General features: G+C 35.9%; 1 protein-coding gene across 14 annotated transcripts in view; it reads right to left on the bottom strand.

The window, feature by feature from the left end:
* Positions 1–19,970, bottom strand: part of SEMA5A (semaphorin 5A) — a 310,831-nt gene that overhangs the window by 175,216 nt on the left and 115,645 nt on the right. For all 14 annotated transcript variants that reach the window (XM_083854446.1, XM_083854449.1, XM_083854445.1 and 11 more), the window contains 2 exons: positions 19,608–19,707; positions 6,990–7,035 (listed from right to left, as the gene is read on the bottom strand). In XM_083854446.1, coding sequence (XP_083710572.1) covers positions 6,990–7,035; positions 19,608–19,707 — 146 coding nt within the window. The remainder of the gene's footprint in view (positions 1–6,989; positions 7,036–19,607; positions 19,708–19,970) is intronic.

Here is a 19,970-nt window from a genome sequence, read left to right as displayed (position 1 = left end):
ATGAGAAAGAATGCCCTCATATTATATTGTCAGGCTTCCCCTTTCTCTTAAAAAAAATCAAACAAATGAAATGAAAACAAATCCACAAATGTTTAATACCTAAAGAAAACAGAAGCTTTGTTCCAGTGCAAGAGAAAAATTTTAGTACCTATTTTGCTTCTTTGCTGCAGAACCAGAACAGAAGATTACTGTAAACATAGAAGAAATGCAGCCTAACAAGCAGAGGTAAGGAAAAAAAAAAGAATAAAAAAAAGCTAAGCATCTTGGCTAAATGGACTCATTTGTCTAGGAATACACTTGCATACATATTTTAGTACTGGCACAAAACAATGACAGATACAGCAAATAAATGAACAAATATATCTCAGCCTGGTTTTTTTTTTTCTACTCTTTTCTTCCATCTCTGAAAATACTAACACATACAGATAAGTTAAAGAAGCAGCAAAGCCCTGCAAATTTGCCAGAATTTTTTTCTTCAGTTAGATGCTTTCTGAATTTACATGACAAATTTCAACTGTACTGAAGGAGAAATTACAAATTCTGGAGACTATAACCTTCCAGTTTTGTAGAAGCCAAGTGTAAATGAATAAATAGCAGAAATGAGCAGAAGAGTAACACATCCAGTTGGCTGCCTCACATGCCCTCTATATAGTTTTTCAGTGGGGGTCTGCATATGAACTTAGAACATCTTACACAGGAAAAAACCCATAAACCATTAGCTAATATGTGTAACCACACCTCTGCAGATGAAAAATCCCAAACATGGAAAGAAAATTCAGAATGCAGAGTGAATCAGAACTTGGCCAAATATTACCTAAATGGTTTTAGAACTGTAGCCATCCTCTGACTAATAAATAGGTGAAGCTAAAGTGTGCTTTAATAACACAATTTTTTCAGCAGAAATGAAGCACTGTCTGCTGGTAACTGATTTCTGTACAAATATATTGTAAAGGCAGTATCAGGATTTGTGTGATTTAACATGTTTTATCAAGGTTTAGGATGTAACACGGTTTATCTAGCTTTCAGCTCCATGTAAAAGAGGTCATTTGGGTAAAGATTAGATACTGAATAGCTGAATTCATCCTTTTCTGGCTCCGATAAAGTTTTACATTTGGTAAGAAACTATTGTTATGTGAGCAAAAAACAAGATAATGAAAATACTAATGGGAGCACAGAAAAATAACTGGAATACATTAGCCACCAGGTCTATCTATACCTGCTACAAAGGACTAGCTCTGGCCTCCCAAACACTTTTAAGTCTTCTTTAATTTTCCAATACACTAATTTAATTATTTGTGCACTTATCATATAATCAAATCCAAGAATCTGCCACTAGAAAGGTATCAGGAAGAGGTACTTGACAGCTGTGGCATTGTGATACGTAGATGTACTGTCCTTTTTTTTTTTATTTTTTTTTTTTTTTAAATCTGCTCTCAGCACCAATTTAGACAAAAGGTAACAGTCCAAATACCTGCACACGTTTGGTCATCCCTAGCATCAAAACAGACGTTTGCATCAGCTCTATTATTTTTTGGTCACTCTGTGATTTGGTCACTTCAGTCTTTGGAGAAGTTCTACAAGCACAAGTTGCTCCCTTCACTTCCAACCTTCTGAAGAACTTGGAACAGCATCAAAAGTAACACTAACTTATGCATAATAACTCTGCTTATCCATTGTGTACCCTAGACACAAATGTGAAGGGCCTGAGAAGAAACAATATTTTGGTGGCTGATGCTACCTTCACATAAAAAAGAGAGAAAAATACCTGTAAAAGGGAAGAATACTCTGTATTCCTCTCATCCTTAAATAGATACCAGGAACAGAAGAACCCAAAAGAGAATTTCATTTGTTTTGTCTGTTTTTCCCCTGCTTAGACACTCAAATAAAATGTTAAATCTCAGTCTTCTTGGCATTTAAATATTGCTCACCGATGATTGTCATCAGTTAGGGACATCCTTACTTGATGTCCTTTATGCCTCTAAGTGTGATATCAGAGAAAATATTTATTGCATTTTCCTTTTGAGCACAATTGCTTCACTCCAAAATAAAATTATGATTCATCAGATTTCCTTAATGTATTTCACAAATCAGACATCAGTTACACAAATAGTGACTGCAAGTAACATACAATACAGAAAATAAATGGATTGAAATACAATGAATAAAAGTTTTAGAAAAATAATTAAGCAGCTTTTTAAGGATTCTATTTATTTAGTGACTCAAAAAACTTGGGGTTAAAAAATTAAAGTTTCATTCTCTTTATGTCTGAATTTCTTGATTATAATTACAAGTGTTTAACATCAGCATAAACTAAAGATTTGGTCTTGCATAGCTACTTACAACTTTCATTTTGTTCCTAGCAAAGGGAACTCAAAAGCACTGGCACAAAAATTAACTGTAAGGAAATTTCGAGTGATTTGTGCCTCCATTTCTTATAGATTTGGCCAAGTACCACCTTAACCAAAGAAAAACTAAGATTATGAAGGCTTCTCACAGAAGATATAGTAAAACCTGTACATAACAATAGTAAACAATTGTTATTTTCAAAATGGAATTACAACCCTGGTGAGGATTTGATTTATTTAAAAAATTAAAAATTAAATGTTTTCAATAATTATACTCTGTATTAAAATTCAGGTAAAGCTTAAAAAAGCATTTCAAGTTATATATATGAATTTTTAAAAACCCTCAATCATAGAATCAAATTCCCTCTTTGTTTCACATAGGTACACACAAAATATATACTCAAAGAAAGTATATTTTACTTAACTCATTATTTAGCCTACCATCTAGCCACTAATGTCTCATATCAAAGTGAACTATCATATGTAATATGTATTTCAAATACTCTTGACATATGCAAACAATAGCAAGAATTCTCTTAGGTAAAATTCGTTCTCCAAAGTAGCTCATTTTCCAGAAAATTCATAGCTCCAATCTTGCCTTTAATTCCCTGAATGCCTTGTTAATAGATGTGTATAAACACATCTATACACCAAAATCCTCAAGATTCCAGAATTTAAAGTTGAATAATACATAAAAAACAAAACTATGATCTTCTTAGTCTGTATAATATTTAATTTTATTTTTAAAGTAAAAATGGGCTAGAATTGCCTTTAAAAGTGGACTCTGAGGCGTGTGTTGCTCTGACTGAAAATTGTGCAGCTTCTGAATGAGAATAAAACCTATGGAGAACCATGTAAATACAGAAGCAGTTGGAATAGGCTCATATTCAACTTTCTGAGCATCTCAAATAGCAAATAGACTTAATAGATGGAACATTTACATGAGAAAGACACACTCAAGCATGTGCCCTGCAAATGCCTTAACAACCAGAGTTTATAAAGTTCATCTTATGGAAGAAAAAAAGATGCACACTTTTCATGAGATTTATGAAAAGATTATGCAGGCTGGTTTATTGTTTCTGGCAACTGTAGCATAAAGACTTTTATAAGCCAGCATGTATTAGCTTTTTACTCTTTACAGGCACATCAGAAAATTTGTCATGTAAGTAGAAACAAATAAATCTTCCCTTTTCAAAAAAATTAGGAAAAGAGAAAAGGTGAGAACAGATACTTGTGACAGCCATCCACCACATAATGTCAAAGCCCCACTATTAATATTGACCTTTTCCAGATATCATGGTTTTTAAAGTAAATTTTTGAAAATAAATTTACTCATTTAAAAACTACTATTTAGATTTCTGCTTTTATATTTTAAGATATACAAAAAAGTTTTCATAAAATCTAGCTTTCATCTTGGCCAATGTTTTTATGGATCATTCTCCTGTTACTTGAGGTGAACAATAACAAAGCAAAGCTCACAAAACAAATCCATGCAGAGTCAGGCCTTCTCTGTCTGTGAGCCTACTATTGCTGCAGAGAGAGTAATAAAATATTTGCCCTTCTACAACCCCAATGAGTGCTTCTTCCCTAATCCATAATCATTATGCACGCATTGTTCCAACAGGCAGCTTTGAACAATTTGACTCTTCGGCTTCTCCGTCAAGAGCTTAAAAGGCTTTCACTTGCTCTATTCTTCTTTATTCTGCTACACAAAGAAAATTGCTGAGACACATCAAATACTGGTTTGCTAAAGATATTATCATATGAAACTTGCTTATTCAAACAACATGCTCTTCCTATAAAGTACAGAGCACAGAACCATGACATGTGGGATGACAACTTTGATGTGCCCACAATGGGTGACGATGTCTCAGTGCACAGCCCCAGCTCATGTTTAAACGCACATCCTGTCTGATGCACTCTGGAAGCACTCTAACCTCACTTTTACACGGGATTAACTTCTACTAAACTGGTGGAAACAGTATCCTTTTAATACATGTTCTGCATTTCTTTTGTGATAACTTGAATTCAAATGGATGTCTGGTTTTGGTTATGGTCTGAGTTTTCGTTGTTTGGTTTTTTTCCAAGGAAGATGATTGTGTGTTTACCAGCTATTTTCCAGGCATACACTTGTAAAAGACAGGACATACACATATTTTGGCCAAAATAAATTAGTGAAAACATTTGCAAACAAGAAGTCATTATTTAATCTATTCCTTCTTCAGAAACTTTCCTATTACAAAACAATATCTGGTAATCTTGCTAAGTCTGATAATACTCTGAAAGAACTCTTTGTTTATAAAATGTCTATCTTCCAAAAAATGTAGGGAAATTTGCAAAACAAAATATTTTCAAATGTGCTTTTGCTATAAATATGAGATTATTACTGTTGCAGTTTATTACCTGCAACATGAAGCCTATTGTCTTCCCAGTGGCAGTGTGTGCACAAACTAATATATTCCAACAGACAGGCATGAGAGATGAGGAAATGAACTTAGACAAAAATAACTGAAGTGCGTCAATGGTCAAAATTTAGTTTGAGGCATTCCCTTTGTTTCCAGAGAGCAAAATACAATAAGAAAAATTCAACTGATGAATCAATAAAAAAAAAAAAATCCACGTGTCAGTGCAAGGGAAATAGAGTTATAAAAGTCTAATTGAAAACTGTAGAAAAGTAGGATGCAAATTATTCCAATTTGCTTCCATGTTGGGAGTATCTGCTGTGCAAGAGAAAACGTCAGTAATTTTTCTCCTGATTCCCACACACAATAGTAAAACTAGAGCTTGAGAAATTTTCTAAGATAATTAAACAACAGGTATATAGATTGTCTTGTTTCCAGCCTTTTCTGTCTTGTTATTGAGCTATGCTGAAAGCCTCTCATAGCTAGCACTTCACTGGGTGCCTTTTCTTCCAGATGTGAAAACATGGTTAATAGCTTGTGAAACATCTGCGTGTTTTTACAAAAGCTGGCTTATTAAAAAAAAAAAAAAAAATCAAGCAACATAAGTAGAAGAATTAAATGAGATTTCTTTACATCATTACTATGACAAAAACTGTGTGAAGAAAAAGAAATTTTAAATGAAAATTTCTTCTGTCCCTACATGAAATGTCAAAGTGCTCAGTTCCTTGCCAAACAAACACTAATTAGCACACAGAGTATCAACGAGTTAAACCACAGCAAGCTTTATTTCTCCTCAGAAATTCCACCAGTCTGTTCTGCAAGGATTTCATACAGCTTTTGCTTTGCTTCCCACTTTTGTTCCTATTTCTTTCAACCATAATACCAGATTACAACACAAGACCTGAATGTGTTGTTAGTTAGTTTGGAAATTCTGAACAATTCGCCCTACAAATTAAAACAAAGGCTTCAGCCACCTCACAGCTGATTTTGAGCTGCCAAAACTGGCATATCCAAGGAAACATGCCTTTGGATAACGGCTGTCCTGAGGCAGTCTAACAGAACTATAAGTGAAGTAGAGAGAAAGAAGAGGAAGAGAAGATCTGGGAAGGAAAAATACGAAGGAGTCATAATGGTAGGCTTGAAAAAAAAGGGAAAAAATAGAATACTAGGTGTAGGGATAGTAAAGATATGCTGGTGAAAAAAAAAAAAAGAACACTTGATTTAGAAACATCAATTCTCTAAAGATTTGTTGAAGAATGTTAGAAGACAGAGGCAAACCAGTGGTGCTAAAACATTGAAGACAAAATAAGAAACTTCACCACAAGTCAACTTCAGAAGACTGTTTAAAGGCATAAGACTGAAATCCAGTAACCTATTAGAACATCAACAGTATGACTTCTGTGCTCAGTTTGTATTTTTCTTTTCTGATTGGAGTGAGAAGGGATGTGGTTGAATCAGATAGCACAATTATAAACTTATGTAATCTACAGATTTCTCCCTCACTATTGAATTCAGCCTACTGATATGAGTCCTAACAGAGGAAAGTTATAAACTTCAATCTATGAATTAGCAGCATAAACTACAATGGCACCATCAGAGACCTCTGAGTGCAGCTTCTCAACAAGAGTCTTCAGGACTTAAATTATTTGTCAGGATATTGAATATGGCACAGAAGATGAAAATAGACAGCCCAAATTCAGTACATTAAAAGTCCTTGGTGTGTCACAGCTTTAAACACCAGCAACAACATTGAATATTTATTAATATTGCAATTTTGATTAAATAAAGGCTAACATGAGATCTTCTTTCTAGTAGTCTAGGAAGGCAAATAAAATCTGAAAGCCTAATTAAAGCATATACAAGTTGTTTTACAAATCACAAGGATAGTCATACCTGAAAGCATTTTACTTTTCTGTATTCAGCTGTATATTATTACTTCATGAATTAATAGGGCCAGTACTGAATCTAAAGGCAGTTAATTTTAAATTGTATTAATGAAGACTATGAAAATCCACACTAATAAAATCACAGCAGACTAAGGCAGCATCAGATCTGTATGGCCTGGGACAAAGGCTAATCTGGCATTAAAAGGGATAATAAGACTTATATAATAAGGGGCCAGAAAAAGGACAAAAACAGATGCGTGTTTACATGTAGCTGTGAAGCTTATGAATATCTTGATTATCTGCTTTAAAACATCTGGTTACCTATGTCTTGCAGAGAAAACAGAAATAAAACATACCTGTATTAGAGAGAGATCGTCAAGCTTCAATCTGAAGAGGTAGTTTCTGGGGTTAAAAAAAATAGCAGATAAAAATGAATTGTTACTAAAGTTTCAGTAAGAAAACCAAATGTTACCACTGTTTAAATAAAAATATGATTAATGACTATATACGCAGAAAGAAATTTAGAAGTGACAGGTATTCAGGACTTCAAACTATTTCAGAAGCCATCTTAATATACAGCCCTTTGGGATAAGGACTACCCTAATTTCTAAAAGATTTTCAGTCTGAAGGACTGGCTGAATATGAATAAAGTAGATATATGTAGATCTGATTCATTGCTCCAGTCTTCCTTTAGAACCACTGGGAAGGACTATTCAGTGCTTTGGCAGATTCATGCCACCAGTGTTGGATGCCTACATCAGAATATACACCGGCAGGCAAACTATAGCTCTCCATTTCTCCCCACAAAGATGGGAACCTCATGCAATTAGCTCAGCCATACATGTGGAAAGTTTGAAGCACAGAATCACAGTATGATGGTAAATCTGTACAAGCCCCAGAGTTGTCACCATTTTGAGCAAAGTCTTGCCCTGTCAGGTCTAATTTCTTTAAAGCCGAAGAATTTTTTCCCACAGACAGCAGGAGTTACATGCTGACCAATCAAGCAGTTTTCGAAAGCCTGTGCATTTATTGCAAGAATATTTCTCACTCTGCCTTTTCTCTACAGCAGCATTATTGGATCTACAGACTTTGGGAGAAGTCCAGGTAAACCACAAGCAAGACATATTCCTCCTCCATCATTATTTTTTTTTCTTAGTTTCTTCATTATTAATTTTTCCTACTGCATCTTCATAGAATTAATGCCTTTCAGCCCTTTTCCTGCCTACTTTTTACCTTATTTAAAACAATTCTGATTTTCCAATGTTACGACAGAGTGATTATGTTTTAGAGATGAAAATAAAAAGGATTTCTAAATAATTATATAAATTATTTCAATATTAATTTCTTCATAGCAAATATGTAACACCAATTTATAAGATTTTTTTTAATTCACTTAAAGTAACAAAAACCCAGATGATAAAGAAATTAGTAAATTTAAACTTGAACTTTAAATATTTGCAATATTCATGAATTCTCTGCAATATTGTGTCCATGTAACTTATAGGCATGTAATCAAAATTGAAATTAGGCCAAATTTTTTAAGATAATAATTCTAATTCTTTCAAAAGAGGTATGAGGTATTGTCAATGGGCACAGATGGTCAGAACCTGTAGTTTACATCTCTATTTTTTTTTTTTTTAATGAGACAGCAGAGAAGGAGAGAAGAACAAAACCAAATTGTGTCTACCTCAGAAACATGACCACCACGGCCATCATGGCTATCTTTATTTATGGACTCTCAGAAAGAGCCATGAGTATTTATTTATTGACTCTGGTACATATATGGTCTACTTAAATTGTGGCTGCACAGGATTCATGTCATGAGTCTTTCCTAGGAGTATTGCTAACAGGAGTTACTCAAAATCCAGGAGGTGGGTTGTTAAGGGCAAGAATCCATGCGAAAGTAAAATAAGGGCAGAATATGTCTTATTAGACAGGAAAATCACCACAAAGAAATAGCTAAAATATTTGGGTTTGAGTCACGAAGAGACCCGAAGTGGATAAACGAAAACAGTACTTTGCAGAACAATGTGCACACAAAGCTTCATCAAGTTACACGACAGAGGACTTGAAAGAATTTCACCAGAACACCAGGAAGCAATGCATTGTAGTCTTTCTAACTAACTCCCTCTGTAATGATAAAAAATACCTTCACTTCTGCAGAATGTCTTGGCCAGAAGTATTCAGCAGGGAGCATAAATACTTGGTCTGGCCTGCTCCTCATCTCAGTGCATTTAAACTACCATCACCCATCACTGTACTCCTTTCACTCTGATATCAAAGAAACCAACTTCACTGCTATTGCAAAACTACTTCTTTTTTTCTTCCAGAGAAACTGAACTGCATCCTCAGCAGGTACAAACTGCTTTCTTAAATCAGTGGTATCAGACTCACAGGAATGGCACATAAATGCCCCATCTCACTCCACAAATAAATGCAGCCTCTGTTGCAGAATATGTGAGCAGACAGTGGTCTCACATGTTTAGGTTTTGGGTCACTACTTAATACAGATTTCAATTGCTATGTGTACTTCATCTTCAGATATCTGCTGAAAATTTATGCCTGATGAGGCCTTTTCAGGACAGATTATGAAATTAATAATGTCTTTTTGTCATTTCCCATTCTGACATCATTCCAGCCTATTAAAAAGTAAGCTATTGTCCCCAACTGTAAAGATTCTAAACTAATAAATGCACAAACACAGTGCCAGCCTGAAGAAAAACAGACACTCAATGTTTTTCTTGTCTTTTTCTTCCTAGAAAATGAGATTTTTATCCTATTCAGTAGAGCACAACACTTCTACACATAAATATATTCGGTGTGAAATTAGAAAAATTGACCCTATAAGTGTTAGGGAGACTAAAATGTCTATATTCATGTGAATGATCAAGAGGCAAGGCTAATTAGTGTACATATTTCAATTTCCTGTGGCTGCCAATAAGCAATTAAAATATTTTTAGCTTTATAAAGCCGGCAGAGAGAAAATTGAACAAGAAAAGCAATGTGCAAGAGACAGTAAAAACACCTTAGCAACATAAACTGGGCAAATGGACAGCACAGATTGACCGTGACTATATAAATAATCCTGGGCTAAGTGTCAAACTAGCACTCAGAGAGCAATAAGAGCCATTCGTACCTAGATGTGCCCACTTCAGTAAAACTTGCAGGACTACATTTCACTTTACAAATTCAACAGTTTAACATCCTAAAGCATGCATCACTAGCATGTGAGAACTCTTTTAGAAAGCACATATATGAGGAAAAAAATAAAAGAAAATTAATAAATTAGCATGACAGTAAAAAAAAATAGGAAAGGTAGTATTAATAAATCTAGCAGTCCAAAGAAAAAGCCATTGCCAATATTCATGACATGTGCAGAGCCATGATGTTCCTCACGAAACAGGTGACAACATTTTTTCAAAGTGTTATTGAGATTATGCCCTGGACTGTAATTTTTCAACCTCTGTTCAGCTTTCTTCCAGCACATTTATGGTTTGAAGGCATCAAAGAATGAAAAAGAAAAACGAAATTACATTTCTGAAGCACAGATCTGACCTCTTAGCACACAGCCCTGCCTCTTTTCCAAATACGGTGCAACAAGCAAGACGAACACAACTTTGCACACTGGAACTAAACTGATCTGACACTGGCAGTAATTGGCAAATTTGTTTCCATTTGGTGCTTAATGAATGAGGAAAGCAAATATGTTACATAAATCTGCAAACAGAAGGACACTTAATGAGAAGAAAACACAACACTGAGATAAAGCCGCATCCTTTCCCCCGTCAGAGATCCAGCAGGCAGCAAGCATTTTGCTTTACATTCACAGCACTGAACAGCTCTTCTAGCTCAGCTGTTTTAATTAAAACCCGTTAGTCAAGAGCCTACTCAAACCCAAGGGTAAACACTTCCACTGGTACCAGCGGGAACTGAATGAAAGCGCACAAAAAGCATGCTCCAGTCACCTCCTTCACAATATATTTCAATCTATTGCAGTGAACGCCTTCAGTATGACTACAGCTAAAATTGTAAAACCAATCTTCTGTATGCTCCTGAACAAGTCCAAGTCAAAAAACAATTGAAAATGCATAAATATTCAAAAGTATATCGTGTTAGCAATGGTTGTTAAATCCATCATTTTACTCTTTTCTTTGTGAAACTGCAAGCTATAAAAGCTGAATGGAACAATAAATACTCTTGCATTAGACACAGACATGAATAAGAAGAACATTAAGATGGCACAGACAGTTCAGGAAAACATGGATTCAAGATTAAGCCTTTTTTAAAAAGATGGCAAAATGTATATCATAATATCACAGAAAATCTCCATAACACTTCCTAAGCCCCCACATGCATTTGCAATTGAAAGCCTGAATCAATAAATAGCGGTTGCGGCAAACTCAGACTCTCAAGGTATGACCAAACATGCCGCCAAATCTCCTGGAAATAAACTAAAAAAGATTCTTTCCTGTTCACTTCTTTCAAGAAACAAATTCATATGAAATAAGAAAATTTTATTCAATTCTCTGGGAGAAAAAATAGTAAGACTGAAAACGTAAAATATAAACTCTATAGGAGTCAACTATTAAGCAAAATTTTACAACTCCACAATTAAGATGATAAAGTTCTGGGTGAAAGGCAACTTTAGTTTTGCACTATAGTAAAGTTATCAAGTGGAAAGAAAATTTAAAAAAATAATGTTAAGGGCAAAATTAGATATTCAATATAAATACAACTATTATGTACAAAGATTTTTGGTTTAATCAAGAATCTATAGGAAAAATATCTCAAAAAGCCAAGAATGATACATTTGGAAATCAAAGAAACCTAATCCAAGTGTTCTCATTGAACCATTTATGAAAATGGTCAAATTACAATAACAAAAAGCAGAATGGCCAGAAGTTATATATTACCTTCATTTTACATGAAATGGAAGCCACAGGAAACAAGTATAATGAAATGAGAGGCTTACCAATAAATGCTAAAGATGTGAAAACAGCTTATGCACAGAGATAAATATTTTCTGACTAGCTCATGTTGATCCATCCTAAAAATTATGGAGAAGTGATTTTTGTTGTTCTTATTGCTCTTTTAGATTATTTATAAAATTACAGGTTTTCTCAAGGAATGAAGACTAACCACATTTTACTAACATTTAAAGTGGCAAAGGGAAGACTCACATAATCATAAGGTGACCAGTGAGACAATGAGCTTGTTAAACAGAATAAGAAAAACACCATGGAAGTAAATTATGATAGAGTCCCAATAAAAATTGAACTAATCCACTCAAGGGTCCTGTGAAATCTGATTTCCTTCTCTGATGCTTTCTCCTCTGGATTAGTAAATCTTACTTTGCTTCCCTGTGGCTCCTCATACAGCCTTGCAATGCTGGAGACCCTAGAATACAGCACTCCTGCCCTGATGTTCAACAACAGCCAGATGTCACTTCTACATATTTCTTGCCATGGGCTTCTCCAGAAAAAGCAGAAAAATACCAGAGGTCCCTGCAGCTCTGGAGGTCACCCTCCTCCTGAAGTCGTGCCATGTCATCTCAAACTTGCATCAACATCTTCCCCTGTTGGCCTTGACTTTTCACACACAGCACTCAAGTTCCCCCCAGCTGGCAATGGCCTCACAATATTTGACACCTGTCTGCCTCTGATGCATGCAGGTCAAGGATATTTCTGAATATTATGTTTTAGTCCAGATGAATTTGTCAGGTTATTGAGCTATTTATTTAATAAGCTATTGTTGAACACACCTTTATCCTGCAATATCAGCTCAACCAAAATGTTAATCCTGCAGTTAATAACTGTGGCTAACTGAATCTTTAATGCTATTTTATTTTTGCAACACATATGTCAAAGTACATGCCCCCAGATTTTATCTTTTTTGGCAGGTATTACATATACTGTACAGTATTCACTCCCATTAAGAGCCATGCAAATTCTAAATGGTCTTGTTATCATTTCATTGTTCAATATATTAATCTTCTGTTTCTTTTCAAGATTAATTTGAAATTAAAGTTAAAAATTGCTGTTACATCTCCTCCAAAAAAAACCCCGACAGTGGAAATGGGCTTAAAACCAGAAATTTTAGATAGTTCAATATTTTTGTGATCTCCTACTTACAGTAATCAACTTGGGCACATAAAGTCTGCTTGAGTTGTTGGAGGTGAGGTGCAAGAAAGATCAGGGGGAGAAGGTAAAGAGTCTAAAGTATCCAAAGTTTGGATATTTTCTTTTTCTTTTTTTCTTTTATTTTTAATTAAGAAAATAAACTGCAATGACGGTGGCAGATATTCCATTTACCCCTAAAAAAGGGGTCCTTTCCCTTTTGTTCTTACTCTGAGTCAGCTTCTGGGCTCCCATGATGATGCACCATGTCAGCTACTCTAATTAAAATGCTGAGACATGAAATCACCACAAGAAAAAGAAGGAATTTTGTGGAGTTACTGAATTGACTAGTGTCACTGTGCAACCAGACTATTACCGGCACTGGTGCAAAGAAGGTGAAAACTGTTGAGTGGAACCACACATGAGCAGGAGAGGTATGAAGCTTTAAAAAATATTCAGGAACCTGTTAGCAAGGTAGGAAAGACAAGCAGAGGGGGAATAAAACCTCCTTCTTTCTGCAGCAGTAAGACGATAATTTCTCACAGATTTAGCATCAAACCATACATTAGATTAGATTAGCCCAGGTCAATCAGTGGAAGGACAGACATTGATTAAACTGAGCCAAGTGTTAAATGAGCAGTGATACCCAGATGGATGTTCAAAGAATAGAGCAACAATTCCCTCTGCCTGCATACTCTCCCTGCACATGTAGCCCTCAGAGCACCTTATTAACAAGAAGCTCTCAGATTCTCCTGCTGGGAGCAGACAACAGCAAGAAGCAAACCTGTGTAGTTATTTATTCCTTTATTAGAGATCCTTAAGCCACTGTTAATGAATCCTTTAATTTGCCTTTCTGTTATTATGGCAAGTAGTAGTAATGGTTCAAATTAATGTTCCCAAACACACATCTAATTAAGTGAGAAGCCATACTGTTGCAGTCCTTCATCAGTGAGATAAGGAGTGACTGAGACAATAAGCACCTCAAAGCAAGTTATAATCCCAAAGAGCAAGTTTAATTAACTTGCAAGAGAACATTTAGGAGAAAGCCACCAGTATTAGGATACTCTATGTAAAAAAAAAAAAAAAAAAAAAAAAAAAAAAAAAAGTATGTCTAAATATATATTAGCCAATTAAAAAGAAAGTAGAATAGCTTTGAGACCTATTTCTGATATTAACTATATAATTTAAAAGTATAGCTGAGCTGGATAACTTGAACAAAGAAAAAAAAAAATTCAACACTTTAGGAATGAACTCAATCCCGGCTGCTGCCAGTTCAAAATTTCAACAGGAGGAATGTGAAAAGATTCATTTTCCCTTTAAAAATAGACATAATTCTTCTTGCATGGTTTGAAATTATTTTTTGCCCTAAACTACTGAGTTTCAGACATGCTTTTTGTGAACTCTCATTTAGCCAAAATGGATGAAACACTTTTAGCAATTTTTGGTTTATCAAAACTAGAGCTGCTATGTGTTACATACATTGTCAGGAGACGAGGAGGAAAAAAAGTCAATGCAAATTTGCCTGATCAAGTCATAGACCTTTGCATCCTTCCCCTAATCTGGTCTTCTTCCCCTTCAACTGACCTTTTTCCAAAGAAACATATGGCAAAGCACTTTCACAAAGCAAAGAAGACAAGGTTGTTCTTGGAAAAATCCATGAAACTTTATGCCTACTTGTATTTCAAAATACAGAAATCACTATAATATTTTATTACATGCTAAATCAGTCCACCAAGTAACACACAGAGAAATATTTTGTCTGAATATTTTATTAGAATTTATCAGAATAAAATAAACAAGCAGTCTCTCATTTCCTTGAGCTTACTGAGGAGCTAATGCCCTGAGAGTAATCCTTTGCTGGTGCCACTTAATTGTAAAAGTAAATTTTGCCCTGCCATATGGGTTGGCTTTTTCTATGAAAACAAATGAATTCCCAAGAAGGTTTCAGATTGCAATAGAACTCATTTATTTTTATCTGCCAAGTCACATACAATATTAAGAACAACGCCTGGGGCAAATTTTAAAGATACAGTTCCATGGGAGCATGGATTTCATGATTAATGTGAAGGCATACACTAGTGCTGGAGTGGTACTATTCACAGATTGCTGCTGATGTTGTAAGGAAACTGAAACAAGGCTATGGGACTCCAGCTTAATCAACTCAATACCTATAGGAGAACCGGATGCTTTGCAGAACAAAAAAAAAAAAAATTATCAGCCAGTTATAACCTTCTCAGGAGGAGTGGAAGACAACCTGCAGGAGCTGAGGGCGGGGATAGGGGACAGATACAATCGTAAACCATCTGTTTTTCCACAGCAACAGAATGCCCACAGACATCAGAAGACCATCTTTACTTCCAAAACTGGACAAGCAAGACCAATCTTAGCAATATAGGTCAAATTCCCAGTTATTGCCTACTATGGCAAATACTAGAGAATAAAGTCCCTTGCATATTTTTAGAGACCTCTATATCAAATTATTTCTGTTCTTATTTTGTTTGCCTCAGCAAAATGTGGCAAAACTCATTGCCTCTTGACTAAATTACTCATGGCAAACTTAAACTATCTGGTTTTCTGTCAACACTGCTGTTCCATTTATATTGCTACATCCTTTTCTAGATTGTCCTGCTGATGGATTTATGGGGAGGTGCTGTGCACACACACAGCCCTTGTTATGCACTACAATTCCAACCCTCCTCTCATCTGCCCTTTAGCAGTCCTTCCTTACATTTCTAACTAATTTCATTAAACCTTGTTCAAGCATATATAAACAGAATAGTACACACTAGCATAATTTAAAGTCTCCAAAGAACCTTGTGCAAAGAGATCAAAATTTCTCTATTACTCTGGAAGACACCTTTTGGGGTATCATAGGATCATATCTGTCTTTCCACATAGCTGCATGACATTGGCAACTCCCAACAGGAATGCAGACTGGATCCCAGCTGGGATCTTTGCTACCATTCTCAATAAGATGAATCATAAATATCTTTAGAGGCTGTAGAACTTCATCAATGAAAAAGAGTCACCTGCTATGAATATTAATAATGGAAAGGGGATTAAAAAATTTCCCATAGTGTCAAACTTTCACAATAGTATTTTGTTTAATTTCTAAGACAGAGGATGTTGGGAAGACTTCATTAAAGACATTAAGGTGGAAAAAGTCAATAATGAACATAAGTTGAGCCAGAACACAGCTCCTGGCTGCGAAAAACCATTCCTCTAGATTAGAATATCACCAGCTTACTAAAGCAGAATCCTGAAGTTGCAAAGATGAGGTGGGCTGACCCTGGTTGAAGACCAGATTCTCATCAAAACTGTTCTACCACTTTCCTCCTCAACTGGACAGGAAAAGAAAATATAACAAAAGGTGCATGAGTTGAAATAAGGACAGGGAGAGACCACTCACTCATTGATTACCTTCACGGGCAAAATAGAAACAACTTAAAGAAATTAATTAAATTTATTACCAATCAAGATCAGAGTATAATAAGAGAAGTAAAAGAAATCTTAAAAACACATTCCCCCCATTCCTCCCTCCTTCCCAGGCTTAACTTTATTCCTGATTCTTTACCTTCTCCCTGCCAGTGGCACAGGGGGACAGGAAAATGGGGGTTATGGTCAGTTCCTCACACATTGTTTCTCCTATTATTCCATCTCAGGAAGAGGAGTCCTTCCCTTGCTCCAGCATGGGAACTCCAAGGCTTTTTCCAACATGGAGTCTTCTCACAGTCTGCAGTTTCCCACTGCAGACTGCTCCAGAAGAGATCCCTTCAACAGGATGTAGTCTCTCAGGAAGAGACTGCTGGTTTTCCCCATAGGGTCACAAGTCCTTCCAGCACACCTGCTCCAGTGTGGGTTCCTCTCTCCATGGAGCCACAGGTCTTGCCAGGGTGGGCTTCCCACAGGGCCACAGCCTCGCTTGGGCATCCCCCTGCTCCAGGATGGGTCTCCTCTATGGGCTGCAGGTGGATCTCTGCATACCCATCAATCTCCACAGGCTGCAGGGACACAGCTGCTTCACCATGATCTGCACCTCGGGCTGCAGGGAAATTTGAGCTCCAGCACCTGAAGCATCTCCTCCTCTGCCTTCTCCATTGACTTTGGTGTCTGCAAGGTTGATTCTCTCACATTTTTTCACTCCTTTCTTCTGTGAGCATAATTATTTGTGCTCAATAACTTTTATACTTTCTTAAATATGTTATCACAGAGGCGCTGCCATTGCTGAGCTGGCATTGGCTCTGCCAGACATGGGGGAAGCTCCCAGCAGCTTCTCACAGAAGCCACCTCAGTAGCACCCTTCCATACCAGAGGCTTGCCAGGCAAACCCAGTATAGCTGTTCTTGTGTGGATGCTGAACAAGTAAATAATAATGTGAATACTTCTCTTGGCAATGTATAGAGTAATATAAGATAATTGTACCTTTGTCATGTGACCAATGTCCCATTTTCTGTCTCTACCAGTGACTGGGTAGCAAAGAGAAGTCCATGCTAGAAGGCTACAAATTATCATTTTCACAACTGAACAGGAACTTTTCACTGTTCAAATCTTACTGAAATCACATTACACGTGTTTATTAGTTCTTCAGTATTGAAGTGTTAGTACAAGAAGACAATAATTTAAAAAGTTAAAATATTCTAAGAGAAATAACTACCTATCAAAAGATAAGGCATCAGGAAGAACAAATTAACAGTGCATTCTCTTTGCTGTCTTTACAAGAGCACAGGTGTTGCTTAGGACAGAAAATAAATTCTTCAAACAGGTCTTTGAATATGTGAATCCAGTGAGGCAGATGTTCAAGAAACTTGTACTAAAATTTTGTCCACAGGCCATAGGACAAGTATGGTAATACTAATGCTCTGTTCAGATGGCTCTGTGTGAAGGGTAACTAAAAACAGCACATTAAGGGAAAAGAAAAAAAAAAAAAAATCAACATGGCTAGTTGAGACTAAGAAAGGCTGCAAAAACCATTCCTGCGAATAAGGAGAGAACTTGACATGATAAACACAGTGAATGGATTTGGTCTACCTGCAGTGGGGACTGTATGCAGAAGGTGTGTAATCAGTAAGATTATCAGTATGATCAACACTTGCAGCTTTGGGACTACAGTACCCCGACAACTGGTTGCTAGTCCCTGAATCTAAGACCCCATGAGGTACAAGGCCTTGTGGGGCACAAAGCCTAAAGAACAGAAAGGTGTGTAGTGAAAAGGATGTACCGATAGCAATAATAGATACAATCAAAGAAATTGCTGGCAAGTTTAGTTATTCTAAAGGAAGATCTCCAAATACAACACCAGAAAGGTTAAAATTTAGAATGGAAATACAGAATAAGGAAAGGGAAAATCAATATCTTCTATGAAAAAATAACAGCCAGCTATACTGAATTGTGTAAAACAAAATTGCTGTTGCAATTTTAATAATCCTGAATATTTTTATTTTTTTTAATTTTAGTCAGAACCAGAGATATAAAGCATCTGATAGGAAAAAAAAATCTTTTGATGTATGGAATCTTTTTCAAAAAGCAGAATTAATAGCTGTTTTTTCTTGTAGCCATTGCTTATTCAACAAAATGATCCAAAGCTTATCCCATAGAGATACAAAAGGCTTCATTAAAAGCACTGGTTTAAATAAGCCTATTTTTTGCTGAGATTTGGACTCCAGATTAACAGTATGGAGAATATAATAGGAGAGGAAGGAGGGAAAAGTATTCCTTTTTTCTTTTTTTTTTTTTTTTTTTTTTTAACAGCTGTTGGGATATCTGTACAGAGCGCACTGACCCAAAATATTTCCATGGATCTGGGGCCTGGGGAGAAGCACAAACAACTTATGGTGACAGCCCTTACAGAGTAGCAGCAGTTGATAACATCATACCTTGGTTCCTTCGGTAGCTTACAGAATTGAAAAATCAACATCAAGGCATAGAATACCCCACTTCATGTGGGCCAGAGATATAAAAATACGTATACACACATACATACCTATTTCCACACTCATAAAGTTTTCCTCTGTAGATAAGCAAATTCCACTGGCCCATGAAAAAAGTTTTCTTGCAGTGCATTTTATGACTGTATTTTGAACCTCATTTTCAGCTAAGAAGCTAGTTGGGAAACAGAAATATATTCTAATGCTAAACCTAACAGATAAGTGAATAATTTCTAGATAAGTGACTAGAATTTTGTTAATTCAAAAATAAAATATATTCAGAAGGCAGGCGTGAATAATAAGTTTAAATGGTTGAATTTTTTTTTTGGCAAATTAAGATGTTTACTACGCCTCATATGCTAGGAGGAAAAAAAAAATAGTGCTCAAGGACTGCCACTGCTTCAATGTTGACATCCAAGACAGTGTCACTGTTGATCACAGCTTGCAGAGTGCTCTCCTACTGTGCAAACAGTGACTATCACCAACTTTACCACCAATTCTGCAGTCTTTAAACTGATCACTCCTGGCATTACAGTGAATAATTATTAGAAACATCCCAACACAAAAAAACATATTGTGTAGCCAAACTTGGAATCATCCTAAGCTTCATGCAATGGTAAATTTGTAACACTGCCATATGACATCTGCTTGTTCTATTGTATGCACATAAAGATTGTGTACTCCAGGACAGTCCTCTTGAAAATTAGAAAAGTGTAAGCCATTATAAACCTTGATATCAGGCAGGCATCAAGGCATCTTGTAACTCCAGTCAGGGATAAGAGAAATAAAGATACGTAACATTCAGTTTAGTGGGTCTAGAAGGCAAGGGAGTCACACAAGAGCACACTGATATTGGAATTTGGCTAAATATCACTTATCAACAAAGAACAAAATCCAGTCTGGTGCAATACAAAAAATGAAATAGATTTCTCACCTTGCTCCAGCAATAAGCTCTTTTTGTCCTGGGTCAAATGTTAACTGTGAGAAGTCCACAGCATCTTCTGCTTTGAACACATGTAGCCAAGGGGCAATATCTAAAAATAATCAAGAAATACAACTTTTACTATAAATGATGTAGGTGTAGTATATCAGGTAGCCACCATTAAATCTGCAGATATCTTGTATGGGTCTGCAAGTTTTCTCCTTATGGTCCTCTAAGGAAACATAGGAGACTTTCACCACCATGCCATTTAATTTATAATACAGGCCTGTAAAATATATAGGGCAGCCACCTGATACACACTTGAATCAAGTATCCATATTTTGTTCTGAATTGTTTTTCCTCCTTGGGTAAAAC

Source organism: Zosterops lateralis, assembly GCF_965231275.1.
Source record: "Zosterops lateralis genome assembly, chromosome: 1".
In the NCBI taxonomy this organism is placed as follows: domain Eukaryota; kingdom Metazoa; phylum Chordata; class Aves; order Passeriformes; family Zosteropidae; genus Zosterops; species Zosterops lateralis.
The sequence above is the reverse complement of the archived record's forward strand: the minus strand, read 5'-3'. Positions and strand labels throughout refer to the sequence as shown.